The sequence below is a fragment of the Manacus candei genome, unplaced genomic scaffold, assembly GCF_025592945.1.
Source record: "Manacus candei isolate 608988 ecotype Guabito, Panama unplaced genomic scaffold, ASM2559294v1 h1tg000008l, whole genome shotgun sequence".
In the NCBI taxonomy this organism is placed as follows: Eukaryota; Metazoa; Chordata; class Aves; order Passeriformes; family Pipridae; genus Manacus; species Manacus candei.
Window position 1 is genome coordinate 29,634,738 of NW_026138056.1, and position 16,854 is coordinate 29,651,591.

A 16,854-nucleotide genomic window follows, 5' to 3' on the forward strand; every position below is an offset into this window, starting at 1 on the left:
GTGATTCTCTCTCTTCTCCTCTCAACACACATGCATACATGTATTTAAACAAATAAAACCACATATTTATCTCCCTTACATGTGGTAATTACCTAGTTTATGGCCAACAAAGATTGTAGTGCTGGTGCAGAGACCTACCAGTGCCATCTGCATGGGCTTGCTTGGCTCTGTGGAGGCTCATTAGCTGGGGCTTGGTGCTGGACCTCGAGCTGTGCTGAGGCAGCTCAGGGGATGTTACCCTGTGTGGCAGAGCTGATGGTATCTTCTGGTAACATGGGCTGCAAAAGTGGGCTGTGTTTGGGCTAGGAGGCTCATTAGGCACCACATATATTTGAGAGCACTGTAGATGAACACAGGAGGACCAAGTGCAAATTTGGAAGCCATGGAGAAAAATAATGTCACTGTTTAGAGTATCTTAAAGATCCTATTACAATGAACAACAGAGAATGGACTTTACTCCCACTCATCTCTTTGCACTCATCTGCCCAATGAGTATTTTAGCTGCAAATTATAAAAGACAGGATCCTTGTCATCTTATCTCTCCACTTATCAGGCTTTAATAGTGTGACTTACAGATGTGTCAGAGACCTGTGGCAATTAACATTTTTCAGTCATGTACCAAATCTTTAAGTGTTATCTAGGCTGCAAAATCTGGAGAGAAAGAAACTTCAGATTTACAAATACCTTCACATACTTCATACAACTTTGTTCTTTATTTTAATGCTTAAAACTCACTGACACAGTTTCTGTGGGGGGAAAAAAAACCTCACACCTGATCAAGCAATTAAAGACAAAGTAATTGAAAATAAGGGCACAGTACTCCTTTTCCAGAAGAATCTCTTAATTTGGTGAGGTGGCTGGATGGGATCTCCTTGAAAGAGTCCAATGTGACAAGGCCCTGGAGGGATCTAAGAAAGCTGATTGATATTCAGGCTTCAACTCCTCCAAGGTCAACAAGGGTCCATCCTAAGGAGCAGGAAGTCAGGCAAAAATGCCAGGAAGCCTACATGGATGAAAAGAGAGCTCATGGAAAACTCAAACACACAGAAAAGGTGAAAGCATGGACAGGAAACCTGTGAGGAATATAGCGACACTGTCCAATCATGCAGAGACACATTTAGGAAAGCCAAAGACCAACTGGAATTAAATCTGGTAAGGGGTGTCAAAAGCAACAAGAAGGACTTCTGTAATTATATCAGTGGCAAAAGGGAGAATGTGGGTCTGCTACTACTGAAGGTGGCAGGAGTCCTGGTGACACAGGACGTGGAAAAGGCTGAGGTACTGAATGCCTTCTTCACCTCTCACTTTGTGAGAAAGTCTTTGTGTACTGTCCTTCAGCAGTACAAGGACCTGGAGACAGAGGGAAAGTTTGAAGCAAGGAAGAAATACCCTCAGTGGAAGAAGATCAGGTTAGAGAATACTAAAGCAAACTGGACATATGCGAGTCCATGGGCCGCAATGGAGCTTGCTGATGTCATTGCATTTTGACTATCTTTGAATGATCATGTTGACTTGGAGAGGTGCATAAAACTGTCAGAAAGCAAATGTTACTATCTTCCAATATAACCTGAAGGAGTACCCAAGGAACTAGGTATTGATACCTCTCTTCTCTAGCCTGTGACAGCCTCAGCCCTCTAACCCAGAACACTGGTGGTTCTACCGCTGGGTTATAAGATTCATTACATTACTTGGAGCAGTAGCTGTTTGCTCTCTTCAGATCCCATCCAGATAGATTTTGCCCAGATCCTTTTTTTGTTTCTTTGTACTTTGCTGCTGGAAATAAGCCACACGTGAGATAACAGAAAGACCTCTGAACGCTAGTTTGAGTGCCAGTCTTCAAGTATCTACTTGACTCTCTGCTGGTTGACTGGAGACACAAATGCAGCCTAAGAAGGTTCAGGTTCAGGAGGTTGTTTTTTGTTTGTTTGTTTTTGCAGAGTCCCATAATTTCCCAGAAAAACTAAGGAAAGAAAACAGTAACTTTTAGGATAATCTGACTTTTGTAGCTCAGCCAAACCCTCAACAGAATTTTATGAGACAAAGGAAAAACACAATGCCAGTCTTAGACTTTTGCCCTTGCCAGATTTCAAAGATTAACTACATATATATGGGGCACATATGTGCTTCTCAAAACAGGTCACACAAAACTTTTGCATGATAGAAATAGTCCAGCAGTTTAAATATAGAGATTACTACAAGATCTTCCTTATTTCTTGTTCATCTTGTGGCAAACTGAAATCTTTAATAATAACGTTCCTTGTTATTATTATCTTACGTTATCCTAAAAATCCTTAATTACATTAACTGCTGATGGGATTTACATTCCACTTCAGTCACAGCTGTAAATATGCAGATCTTGATTACTTTGGTCAATAAACTCTTTAGCAGGAACCATTTCAGAAGTATCTGTTGTGGCTCTAATATGCCTTTTAGCACAATGACACACACAGGATCCCTATTTTCTGCCTGAACTGGCAGTTCTCTGTTCTTGCCTATCAGTCCTTCCACAAAGGCTGCACAGAAATTCCAGTTGTGTGAGTTATATGAAGGGTCAATCTCATTTATGTAATAACCAACTGAGAAGAAGAAGTGCTAAAGTATTGTGCCAGCTAGAGTGCTAGAAGATCATGTCACTGCAATTTTGGGCTTTTGAAACAAATCTGTCAGACACATTTGCTACCAAGTGATGTCAAACCACTCTTTAGCTCCAATGCTTTCTAGTTCTATTTAATACTATGCTTCTTGAACAGAGGGTGAACTGTGAGTCTTTGAGTGAGTATATACCCAATTAAAAGTAAATTGTCAGCCACGCTTCACAGGGAATAATTCTGTTTTAAACACCAGGTGTCACTGCAGCATACTCCTGATTCCATACCGAGTTCCCATTAGGTTAAAGCTTTACTTTTAAGTGATGTCAAAGATCAGTGGAAATCAGTGGAGAGAAAGTGCTTGCACTTTCTATTCCCAAGCGTGTGCATGCAGCTATGTGATTAGTCAGAACCTGGGCAAATTGTTCAATATTTCAACCAGCCACATTTATAGTTCTGCATGGTTGGCCTAAAACCTGAAGCTAACCATTGTAATAGAGCTATTTTATGCCTGATAGCAACTGTTCAGAATGATGAACTGAAAAAAAAAGGTATCTGTGATACAGTACTCTTGACAATAATAATGCATGCATTTTTCAGAAGAATAGCCTGTATTGAGTAATATTCAGTAGTTACTTAATAAAAAATCTATACTGAATTACATATTTTGCAGTTTCTTGGTCCATGAACAAATGTTCAATAAAAAGCAATCTTCTTTTACACTTTTGCGATCTTGAATGATTTTTCACATGAAATATTCCTTATTTTTACAAGTCCTCTATTTGACCTGTAACTTTATATCTTTGGTATTAAAATACACTTACCCAGATTAAACATTAAAGAGCCATCACTTTGACAGTGAACAGATACTGTTTGCCTGTATAATTTCTTCAGCCTCTCAGCCCAGCATAAAAAAACCCCTATCTGCACTGTGAATTTTCCAGGAACCTGTTCATCAGTAACTACTTAGTATTGAACGAGTAGAGCAGCTCTTTTCTTATATGTAATTAAAGATAATGAGGAGGAAGGTGCCAGGCATGGAGAATGCAAGTCTCAGCAGGCTAGGGACTATTTCAGCCTCATGCTCTAGTGTACAGCAGCTTTCTTCCAGTGGCACATTTAAAAGATGACGTTTCTTTGTGTTAGATTTACATGCAGAATCTGTGTTACATATTCAGCTGTGGTACTAAGTCAGCTGCCTCCGAAATGCTTCAGGATGCTCTTAAAGTATTTCTACACAAATGAGTGTCTTGCTATTGACAGAACAGTGCAGCAAATGGCTGGGGAATGTCACCTAGAGAGCTTCTTTAGCACAGAAAAGGAATCAAATGCCACGGCAATTTCAGAAGATAATCCATAAGGCTGGTAATTGCAACCCCTTAAAAATACTGAAAGCCGCACAACTTTCAAAGGCTCAAACCCAAAATTCTTATCTGCATTAAAGAGCACAGTGTCACAATATTCATGGAAGTTCCTGCTTTAGTCTAGACACAACTTAAAATTGGTGCTTTTATGTGCATGCTTGAATCTTGACTGGACTGTGGCTTTGGGAAGAAGAGTAAGGTGCTATATAGTACAACAAAGGCTTAATATTTTTTGTCAGATAATGAGATCGACACAAAATGCCCAGAGCAAATAAAATTCTATCAAATAATGCAGATTTTAAGACCTGCAAGAGGAAGCGACTACAAGGACTGAATAAAATATTTGTTAAGAAAACAACAAAAAGAGGCACAGGTAAAAACAAACAAACACTAAGCAAAAGACAAAGCTTATTTATTGTGGTTTATTCTGTCTGGCAGTTGAATTTATATAGAGATTTCGATCCAATTAATTTTGCCAGGATTTTTGAATTCAACTCCTTTCATTGCAATGCAACATGTTTCCCATTTGACATAATTTACATGAGTTTCCAATAAATTCAAAAGTTATTTGCAAATACATTACCAGAGAAAATGACAGAGCCTCTCTTAAAAGTACAGAATCTTATGATTTTTTTTTCTACATATAAACAAGTAAATATTAGGATACCAGTGTACATAAATAAAATCTGTATTTTATATTATTGACCTGTGTTCTTAGTTTTAGATAACTGCCTCATATGTTCATGTAGCATTTTTACCCCTGAAATATTTACATAAAACTTGTCTACATTTACAGTAAATAACCATAATTGCCTACTGTGCTTTCAGCAGCCAAAAGCTGAATTGGCTAGAAACATCTGATGAAGATTCTTGGAATAAAGGTATGACGAAATTACATCAACTCCTGTATATTATTACAAAGCATTGAGAGGAATTTAATGGCATTTGTTAATTTACAAAATGCAACTTATTGTTGGATCCGAACTGCTCTAACAGTAGGATAAGCCCTGCAATTACAGTCAAGCTACAATTTATGGAACATACATTCTACAAAACTACAATATTTCAGTGTCTGCAGTGGTGTTGATAAAACTGTGTTGGTTTCAAACAGGTAGCAAGCCAAATAACCTTTCATGTAGCAAACAAGCCTTAGCTAGTGCCATCTTGGAAGTCTGCATGCATTGACTCCAGCTTTATACAGCATAGTCATTTAAGCACTGAACTGCTCTCACTGCCTACAGATCTGAACTTCACAGTATATTTAACTGTATCCACTCTAAGATAGCCAGAGACAGTTCTAATCCTCTCTTTTCACAAGCTCATAGTGGTTTGAGGATGTTTTGCAGTTCTGTGTCAGTGACCAGAGACTCAAATGGTTGTCCAGAAAACACATTTTGTTGCTAGAACATTATGTAAGAGAACATTGCTGGGAAATATTCCAGTAATACATATTTTTTCCATTCTAAAACAATGGATAAAATGAATGAAAGTGTTTGTAATTACAAATACTTATTCACTATGTTCTAAGCAATGTTCCATTTGTAAAGCAATTTTATGCTAAAGCTCCTATAGCACCCAATTTTAAGTGACTCTTACTGAGGCATGATTTAATAATTAGCTATTTGACATAATTATCCGTATACTAGACTATTCTTTGTTTTTCTTATGGAACTCATATCAATTCACTAATATAATAGAAATAAAATATATTTCACTGAAAACACAAACAAAAATACCTAGCACGAAACCAAACTTCTTCTAAACTCAGCCTTAGGGCCCAATCCTGCACCGTCAACTGATGCAAATTAAATGAAGTAATCCAATTAGGGTTGGTTTTTTGTTTCTTTGGGTTTGTTTTTTTTGTTGTTGTTTGTTTGTTTAGTTGGTTGGGGTTTTTTGCTCAAAACCCCCCATCTGTGCAAGTCCAGATCTACACGTTAGTGCATCTACATTTGTCCATGTTGGGTTTATGATTGAACAAAAACATGTATTTAGAATTTATTTATTAATTTCAATTCTGTTAATACGGAGACCTGATAAAAGATGATCCAACTGCATCATGGTTGGGCAAAGCGGACTTGCCCCTGCCTCTCTGGGAATAGGGAATACTGAGAAGAGTAAACAATTCCATCCGTCTCCTGTGAGATTCTCAGCAACTTGTCCCTTAATTATAATCTCTTCTACTGTAAAAATATTTCTAAACAGGTGGTCTCTGAGATGGGTGAAGTGCAAATGAAAGTTAGCTTTTGTTCCATTACCTCTCTCTTCCTGGCAGCTGCAGTGGGCTGTACCTGTCTTGCCCTGACAGTAAATGCTCTTTTCTGGGTCTGCAGGCTCTTAGCACACTTTCCTGAGGAGAACCAGCTCACATCTCCTTTCCTAAGTTAAAGAGGTCAGGACTGTGAAGCAAAGGGCCATTCCTAAGTAGTCACTGCCACAGAGACGAAATAGGCCCTGCTGGAAATAATGTATGTGCAGAAACTCAGGAGCCACCAGTGTGACCCAGATACCATTCAAAGACTTGTCTGCTGGTAGGATGTTCTGAGGAGACTTGTTATGTGACCCTTCTCAAACAGTTTCAGATATAAAGACCAAATTTCAGTATCATCAGACATGTGAGAAAGAAGGTTGTGCTCTTAGGTGTTTTTTTAATAATACATTTAAACATTGTGACAATTCACATTTTACGTACATCTCCGAATGTCAGGTGAGTGCTTGCAACCTACAGAACTTCTTGCCTTGAAAGAAAGTGAAGACCAGACCTCCACAGATATCCTCCAGACATTTCCCCAAAGCATCTGACTGAAGTCCAGGCTCTTAAATCTCATGGGTGCATTAGAAATGTCCCATTCAGAACTGTTATGTGATGCAGTTTCTGTGCCCTCTGTACAGTTGTCATATTTCACTAAGGACAGGAGAGATACTCAGATGGTGACAGCTGAATGTAGTGGGGAAGAGCAGTTCCATAAATAAAGAGGGTAGTCCAAATCCAACCTATGCTGGAAGTTAAAATATGAGTCTCTTTGCAGACATTAGGAATCCAAAACATCAGCACTGTCATTTTTTAAGTAATAATATTTGTAAGGTTTAAAACCCCATGGTCAATATTACAAGATTAAAAGGACAAGAGTTGATTACATTGTCTTGCAGTGAACAGGAGGCATTCTGAAATCTCCAATGAAGCATTCTGAAGTCAAGTGATACTTACATACTTTATAAATAATCTAAGATGATTGTTGCATTATCATAAGAAATAACACAGTTGCTTTCTAAACTAACAAAAATCTCGGTTTATATTTTCTGTACAAACATATTCTAGTTAAAATTAGCCAATGAATTTGCAGAGAAAAACCCTTGTCAGACTGTGCCATTCTAACAATAAATAAACACCACAAATGAAAGCCAACATTTAGGAATGTGCTTGGCAAGAGAGTAGCACATACAGTAACCAGGTAGCTGTGCAATAACAATGAACATGTTTACCTTTACAGAGACATCTGTATTTCTAGGCACTTTGCTATCATGTTTATAGTGACATGGCCAGTTCAAAACTGAAGACCTCCAAAAACAAAACCTTGGAGCTTGAAAAAAACAGAAGTGTAAGATTTGTATTATGTATAAAGTGGGCACAGGCCAATGGGTACGTGATGCCAAGATAATACAAGCATTTGCTATGGAAATTGGGGTACCAGAGTAAGCTATGTGAGCAGGTCAGACCAAGCATTAAATTGTTCTAATGATTCTGCTTACAACATCTGAGCTGGATCATTTAGAGTTAGCTTAAATATATCTACATTGTGTAGAGACACTTGCTGAACTTTGGATTGTATGTGAAGTAAGTTTTATCAATTAATCAGTGGAAACCTTGTATTACAAATAAGCTCTCATTTTTCTGCTGTCCAGAAGAAAAGAACAGTGTCTAGTGTTTGTGATATCCTAATGTACTCCTGGAAAATTACCACATTGGCAATTAATTTCTTTAATACTTTTTGTAAGCCTGGGATTGTTTGGCCCAGGCAAAAGGGGTTCTTTCTCCTTGAAGAAAGGGAACCCTGTGTTTTTATCACTATGATGTTCCATTTGTAGCATTTATCTTTACCACAATTTTGAACATATTTTGCTAGCTAGCAAGGGATATATATTTTATATAGATTTTTTTTTTCCCCTGAGGCTGAGATCTGCTCTGGCAATGTCTTCAGCCATGACCATCCCAGAAGAGATGCTACAAATCAGCTTCAGCACCGGGGTATGAAATTATATAAATAGTAATTATGTTCCCTGCTCCCAGGAAGAGACCTGCCCTTGAAAGTCTTCAGCACATCACCACATGAGCATCTGTCAGACTGAGCATCTTTCTGCATTCTTCTGTTTTACAATAGACTACACACACCAAGTTACTTGTGAAGCACATAACAGCCTTATTCAGGCATGTTTCAACCTAAATAAATAACACCCATCTGAAATAACTGGTTATTTGCCTAACACCAAAAGTCCCTCATTAGAATGTGGCCCAAATTAAAATGTTTGTTGCAGAAACAGATTTCTTACAGTGAACATTGCAAACAAATGTATATGCACAGTAGAAGACAGAAAAAAGTCCTTGAGCTGGGCTCTGGGATGTTTACATCCCACAGTACACAGATGAAAGTCATGTCTCTAGCTGCTTCCAAGCCAGGTCACCTGGCCTGAATGGCTGCTCTTAAACACCCGTGGCCCAACCTAGGCAGGCTTGTTACATGTGGTGACCCCACTCTGGCGGTGTGTGGGATGAACAAGAGACAGGGCAGCGCTGTCAGCTTTTGTAGTCAGAGTACCACAGTTAACACTAAGATCTGGGAAGCAGACAATACCAGAGGGAGCACTCTGTGCCACAGCTTTACACACCAGCTTTCAGAAAGCACATGGAAACCATTTATCCAGCATCTATAAAAGCACCATTGAAAGGTTGAACAGAGAGCACCGCGTATACAGAATTGTGATCAAAACAGCAGACAGGAGCTGCTCAGGGAGCCATGGACAAGCACACAGCCCAGAAGGATCCCGGCATGATGGATTCCCTGAAGGCACGATAGATGAACAAGGCAGCTGGTCATCAGCCAGTTGCAACTGTAGAAATGGTCCAACTCTGTGTGACTCATGAATATGAATCCCCACACATACTCATCCCTCACCCCGTGAATCCTGCTACATGTAAGCAAGCCTGCTATTTATATAACTAGAAAGACTGAAGCAAGTATTTGTTCACAGTTGACATGGACACCACCTCCCTGAATGCTCACTATTGAAAAACTTAGGTTCTTCAAAAGAAGACTGATAATTCTTATTGCAAAGCTTAGTCATCGTGGCTACATTACTGGGCTTTTTAGAGGATGTTTGTGAGCTACTATTGCTATTGTATGGCCAACTGAGTTCCAGTACATGAAATGTGTCTCTATAAAGATATTTCCAACCTAGACAAGTAAATGTTGGGATTGTCCCTTTGTACTTCTGAGTTGAACACACACAGTATGGAAAAGAGTATGGAAGTACTAGCTACTTTGTAAAAAAGGCACTATAACTGATTTAACTGTGGTAATTAGGTACATGCCTGTGCTACAGGTATCTGCAAAGAATCTGTTCCTCTCTGTGACTGAGAAAGTAATTCTACACTCATGGTAGAAAGGAATGACTGGTTTATGTATGGGGTTAGTACTGGTTTAAGTATGTGGTAAGATCAACTCCCACAGGAGACACAGATTCATGGAAGAGATGTCTGAATTGCATTTCCTATTTCTACCACTTCCCGGGGAAAATCAAAAAGACCTTTACACTAGTGTAGTTATACACACATTAAAGCATCTCTTGGCCCTACTGTGGCAATTTGATGTGAGATCTTATTATATAGTTTTGCCAAAAAAACGGAAACGAAGAAATAGACTGTGAAGCTTCCCCCAAAAAGATCACCAGGTAACAAATACTGCATTTTGGATGTTGACATTTTATTTAGAAATATGGTGAAAGAGAAAAAAATAGCAATAAAGGGACTAGCAGAATAGACTCCCTTTTCTTTACAATCAAATTAATCTATTTGGGAATTACTGTTGGAAAAATCTTTCTATCTGATATATTAGTGAAAAGGAGGCATTGGCAACAGCTATAAAGGAACAGATCTTACTTCTGGGAAGAGGGAACTAAGACAGAAGCTTGATTCTTTGTCAAGAGATGTAATTATTCAATAAGGACCTTGGACTGAGTTATAAAATATTTTTCTTTAGCATTAGACTACATAATGGAAATTTTAGGGGAGTTATGGACTTCCCTGTCCATGCTTGTTCAGGAGGGTAATTATTTTTTGCAGCTCTGAAGTCCAACGTGTGTGTGTGTGTCTCAAGGCTGAAGGCAGGTACACATCCCACAAGCAGCAATCCAAAATTTGAGCTGCTTCTCCATGAGGCTGAGGGTCTGGTTGACAATTAAAAGGCTCTCACCAGCCTGAGAGTCATTTAAACAGGAAGCAATGTGCCAGTACCACAGAACTGCAGACACAGTACCAGCTCCCAGTGGGAGGCTGTATGACACAGGTTAAAAATAAAAACCAAAGAAAGAAGAGAGGAGGAGGGATTTCGCTGTGAAAAAGGGAAGTCTGGGGGGTCTCAAGGTGCAGCTGTCAGAACAGAGGAAAGAAAGAAAGGAAGGAAGGAGCTGAGTCTTGTGTCCCTTTGTCCAAACCAACATTCTTGATCCAGCTGTGAAAGACCACAGAGTGACAGGACAGTCCTCCACCATCCTTTGACTTGCTGATCTAGAGTGATGTTTGCTTTTCTTTTGCACCTTAAAATTTTACAATCAAGAGATCAGTGTTATTCTTTGCTGTCAACTGGCATTATCTCTGTCTTTGAATTGGTCTTGAAATTGGAACTGGAGAACCTGGCAAATCTCATGTTCCTACTGTTTCTCCAAAAGCAGTCGTTCATGTAAAGGGATAACTACATCTTATGTATGTGGGAATTTCAGGAGTTGAGGTATGCCTGCCACTAAGCTGCAGGAGTCATATGGAGGACTACATATATAAACCAGTACCCCTGAGCAAACCCATAGTTAAAGACTTCAGAAATTCTCCAGACTTAGCACAGCAGATCTTCTGAAATGTGGTGCATCTTATCTTTGGCCTTAAATAGTGTGATGTAGAAGGAGGGAACATTCGAAGGCGAACTTCATGAATTCACATTCAAGGGAACAGAAACAAACTTTTATAAAGGTAAAAACTCTAGAAAGGAAGACCAAAGTCAGCTTTAAAGAGCACTGCAGTGGAGTGGAAGCAAAGGGTTTGCTGCAGCTGTCAAAACATGGCAGCATGGCCAAGAACAAGATGGATGTAGACTGGTCTGAACCACTTCCGCTTCTCCTCCAAGGATGAGAGTCATAGATCAAGTGTGTTGCACTGTTGCACGAGGTCAGGATTCATGAAGTTTGAATCACCCCGTGGGCAGTTTGACTGTGCACTTGCACTGCGCCTCAGAGCTGTACTTAAAGGCAAAGCCCATAAATCAGCACACTTCTTTGATCTGTGTTTGCTCTTTATAGTACCAAGTAATGTTGAGCACCGGCCAGTGATCTGAGAAGGACTCAATCTGGTGTATCAAAACTCAGTGTCAACTGAGCTGAAACTAAACCTGCTTTGGCTACTATGGAATAAGCCAACCTCAGTTTATGTACTGTTTATTTTGAATGAAAAAAAACCCTGCTCTTCAAGCACATGCCATATATTACATATGTGTACGTTACCAAGCTTGGACTATAATTTATACGTGTGTCCAAATTACAAGTGTATGTTTATATACATGGGAATATGTGCACACATGTACACATGCATATCACACGATGCCAGTTCTCTACTGTTGGACTTGTACCATTGTACTATTTATTGTACCATCCTTGAGTAAAAATACGTACCAATCCGGTACCTACTTATTTCATCCAAGCACTGTACTTTGTTTTTCATAGTAACAGAATAACTTGGCATCTTTAAAAAGCCAGTGGCTTTCAAACTAAGAAAGTCTTGGTTGCTCTTGTGCTCCTTTCACCAGAAGAACAAGGAGGACTAGTGGCTCTCCCTGACTAAATCCTACTGTCTCTTCTGCCTCTTTTTTTCCCTTTGGCCGTGTTCTTTTACATAGACTCCATTATTTTGAGCTTAAAAACGGAAAGGCAGATTCCACATCCTTGCTCAAGGAGACAAAAAACCCAACAAAACAACCCTAAATCAATTGTTCATTTACCCACTTCTAAAATAGGAAAAAAATTTTAACGAAAACCAAATAAAGCCCAAACAAAGAATGGGATTCTTCCTGTTACAAAAGCCAGTAAGTTATCTACAAAAAACTTTGAAGATGAAAAATATGTTGTAAAAAATAAAAATATTATCCACTAAACACAGTACATAAATTTTCCCATATAATAAACTACACAAACATATTAAAATATTTTAAGTCTTAAAAAAGGGCAAAATTCTTAAAAAAATGACTCAACACTATTAAGGTTAGACTAAACATTATGCCAATGCATTCCTTTGCATGACTTTTTGCAACATGACAATTCTCTGGGGTGTGTGTGGGTAGGTATTTATCTTCATGTAAGGGAAACATGGCAAGAACACTAATGGTGACAGTTGCCATTTTAAAGTGGTATTTCACAAATAATCAAACAAAACCCCTACAAATACCAGTACACATCTCAAACACTGCAGGTCACATTCTACAACCCTTGACATTAAAAAAAAAAGAAAGAAAAAGCCAACAGAATTAATTCAAGTACATTTGGAGTAGGTCCCTTGTGAAGTACTGTTGTTTGCAGTTTAGTTGCAATGAATGTGGACAGAAGTGAGTGCACCTTCCCCAGCCTTGCAAAGCAAGTCTGGGTTGAGGTACAATGATCCATGGTTTGCTCAACATTGTGGATGCCCAAACTGGAATGAAAAATGATGCTTGAAAAACACTTCGAAGAAAATAATCTCTCAAAATGAGAAGTTAGCTTTGTGTAAAGGCAGTCTTTTTGGTATGTAATCCTATTGGGACACCAAGCATGGCACTCACTTCTTCCTGAATTCTGGTCACCTCAGAGCTAGCAATAAAGAAACCTTTACGTTGTCCTGGTCATCTTTCTGACCCGACGTACCCTTTGCCATAAGCCTCAGTCCGCCATCCAGGTTAACCTAGCGGGTATCACACCCTGGCTGAAACATACATTGCCTCTTCTCAACTTGTGTTCTATACTTAGCTTTGTTCCTCAAAAGGAGAAGCACTTCCCTCTCCATGTCTCACTTGTTCCTTTGAAAATACCAGCAGAGAAATCTGCTGCCAGAGAAGTTAAAGTCTGGTGAATTCCCTGTGGTGCTGCAAGTCCCCTATGCTCTCATAGTCATTCTCTCCTGAAAGAGCAGTGTGGTTTGTGTTAGGCACAGACACGGTCCTGTCTTCTTCTTGGCTCACTGACTGGATAGCTTCATAGTCCGGCTCCAGCTCCCCGTTTGGTCTGTCCGCTGACTGAGGCACAGTGGTAGAATTTAGGGTGTTTTCAAAGTCTTTCACACTTGCATAGAGGCCACTGCAAATAGACGGGGACCTCTGAGATGCAATTTCTTGAATACAGGTGTAAGGAGAATCCAGTGCCTTGATGGCCTGTCCCGGCTTACTCACTGACGAGTACATGGCAGAGATCTAGGAAAAGGAGACACCTGCTGAGTATCCAAGCATGGCATAAAGCTTGTGCATCAGTCTGTGCACTTGTACCACAAGGATGTTGGTTACTTAAGAAAAGACAGGATCTTCTAATAAAAACATATCCTTTCTTAAAAGGGTATGGGTTTTTCTTAAAAAAAATAAATTACTTCTTACAAATCCCTTCTTTTCTGGCATGCATTTATAAATTGATTTTTTTTCAAAAAAAGAAGGCTTTATAAAATAAGTTTATAAATGTAAAAATTCTTTGAACATAAATCCCTGGAAGGCAAATCAGACCTGGGCAAGAGGGAATAGCTTTGTGAGCAGGAGCTCTTGCAAATTTTGCTGTGGTCCTGGACCCAATTTGGACTCAACAGGAGACAGGCATCAAATGGATGATCAGATTGAATTGCTGTAATATAGGAGAAGGATGCTGTCTGATCCTTGGGGCTTTTACAATTTTTTTTTGTTATTATTTTTAATGGTAGTGTCTACTTTTCTGCTTTTACAGACACCCCAATAGGAGGGTAGTTAATTGTTGTGTTTATAGGCAGGACTAAGGAGGCACCAAGTCATGTGAAGACAACATAAAAAATGTCTGCTCTGTTGACTACACTCTGCCTACAAAGAGGAGCTGCACCTCAGTCACTGCATATCAGAACTTTATGCTAGAGAATGAAACCTCAGCTATAAACACAAGAGAGGGAGGAGCCAGTGTCTAGCTCTAAAAATCCCCTCTGCTGAGGTGGTACACTTCAGGAAGTGCACAAAGGTGGCGCTTCATGAAGAGATGAAGGAGAAGCCCACATCCATATACGTTCTTCTGCTCAGGGCTTATTGGGGCTGGTAACAAGCACAGAGATCAGTCTTGACTCCCTCTGCCAATCCAAGTGGATACTAACTCTTGCACAGGGCAGATGTCTGATATTCCCTGCACTGCTTCTCTGGTACCCAATATCACAGTGCAACATAGCTCTTCTCTTATGTTTGAAATCTTTCCCAAGCACGCAAGGCCACTCTGAATTTGCATCAGCCCAGTTAAAAGAATAGATTGGCATGAAAATGTCCATTATGGTTAAGCAACACTGATGCAGATGAACCAGACCACTTCTGTTAATTCTGGGATGGTTTTTCTGGTTTGTTTGTTTGGTTGGTTGGTTGGTTGATTTGGTGGGTTTGGTTGGTTGGTTTTTTGTCTGGTTGGTTGTTTTTTGTTTGGTTGGGTTATTTTAGAGAGACATTGAATTGCAGATGGCACTACTTCTTACTTTTTACAGATTTCAGCCAACCAAACAAAAAATGAGTTTTCTGCTCATCTAATAATTCAACCCTTTTCAGTATTAGATTACATGAACCCAGTTCAAGGATCAATTTATTCGTTAGTGTCTGGGAGTGCTTCTCCCAGCAGAAAGCATTAGCTCATTCAGCTCATTGCCAAGTTTGTGTTTACTTTTATGTCTGAGAACGTATTTACAAATGGCACCGGTGTATTGGATATGATCACAAACAACCTTGTTTCTGTTTAACTTTTCTGTCTTTGTTTAAATCTCCTCAATTTATTTGACCAACCTACATTTTAAAGAACAGTTTATGTTCCAGTGCTTTTATTGTGCTTCCATTTACTTCCAAGAGTCCCAGCCACTTTGCTTGGGGAAGGTGGAGCACATGTTTCAAAAGACTGTTGGTTATTATTCTTAAGTAGAGCTTGTCATCCAAATGAAGAAATTGCCCTAACGATCAACTAATTGTGGCCTCCTGTTATTTTCCAACACCATTTTTAACCTATTTGTCTTCTATAGACACGAGAACACTTCTGACTTTAGGAATGTGGCAATACAAACTCTGTGCAGAGAATCTTGGGCTTTCATTTTTCCTTGGAACAAATTTCACCTTTCTTAGATTCTGCTTAATCATGCAGAGCTTATGCTAATTTCTGCCTAAAAAATAGTCTCTAGTTAGTTACTGAATTTCATGCAAGAAACCTACCTCATCTTCTGTAAGAGATGGATCTTCCTCTCGAGACTTGTAAGACACTGAACTAAGCCTCTGTAAAAAAGGAAGAAAGAAAAAAAAGGCTCATTACCCATCAACAGTGTAAAACCTATAATAAAACCCTCCCATTACAATCAATACATTACATTTCATGGTCATTTGCTCTCAAGTTCATTTTACATAGATAATATCTCTAATATCCAGAGTACATCTCTGGAGATAACAGCCCTGAGGTTAGTAATGCTTTTTAATGTATCTGCTCTTGTCCTGACCTGAAAAGGGTAAAAATAATGTAATGATTAAAACAAACTCTGCTCTGCTGTATCCCAGCCTTTACACTTCTAATGAAGCACCTGCAAAGGCTTCTGAACAATTAGAAATTAGCTGTTGTGACACACCAGTTGCCCTTTCACATGATTTTCAGATACACTTTTAGATGACAAAAGAACAATGCTCAGCTGGCACCTTCTTGATGCCTGTTATCCTTCATTCTGTGGATCCCGGAAGTGCTGCAGGGAGACACTGTGTCCTCCCCACCCCTGCCCCTGGAATGCAGCCTCTGTGCAGAGGTTCCCAGCAGCCTGAACTTACAGCCACTTGAACCGGCTGCAGCCCACGCTGAGCTGGAGCCAGGTCACACAGCAGAGGTACTGAAGGATGGAGGGCTTGGTTTGGTATCAAGACTAACTTCAAGCATGTAAAGTGTTCTGTGGAAAACAGGTCATGAAACGTTGGGGAGAAACCATTTTGCTCTCATGAAAAACATCTTAGGACCTTTACAGCAATAAAGACCCTGGCTGCTACACCGTGGCTGTGGGGTGCCTCCTCCCTGGGGCAAGAAGTCTTTGCTGGACTCCTGCTCCACACTGACTCAGAGGGAGCCTTCCAGCACTGTAACAGGCCATATTTTGGACTTTCACACAAATTCACCACCTAAAACACTTCATACCTATCCCAGTGCAAACCAACATGGAGGAGTAGACCTATTTTTAGCACAGTCAATTAAATACTGCTTCCAGGCACACAAAACTTGTTTCCTTTTTTTTTTTTTCCACGGAGGCTCATTATGATAGATTCTTTCCTACTTTCATTTACTTGGCATTTTTATTTCTGGTAAATACCAAGCTCCAAACTCCTGAGCACTTCTGACAAGAACCATGACCCAAAGTACACTGAAGTCTGCCTGCTGCTCCCCAGGAGCTTCCCTCACAT

The 16,854-nt window shown here is 39.5% G+C and overlaps 1 protein-coding gene across 5 annotated transcripts in view; it reads right to left on the reverse strand.

Moving 5' to 3' along the window:
- Positions 1 to 4,360: 4,360 nt before the first annotated feature.
- PAG1 (phosphoprotein membrane anchor with glycosphingolipid microdomains 1) overlaps positions 4,361 to 16,854 on the reverse strand; it is a 115,702-nt gene continuing 103,208 nt past the window's right edge. For all 5 annotated transcript variants that reach the window (XM_051770340.1, XM_051770369.1, XM_051770360.1 and 2 more), the window contains 2 exons: positions 15,637 to 15,696; positions 4,361 to 13,647 (listed from right to left, as the gene is read on the reverse strand). In XM_051770340.1, coding sequence (XP_051626300.1) covers positions 13,297 to 13,647; positions 15,637 to 15,696 — 411 coding nt within the window. In that variant the 3' untranslated portion in view covers positions 4,361 to 13,296. The remainder of the gene's footprint in view (positions 13,648 to 15,636; positions 15,697 to 16,854) is intronic.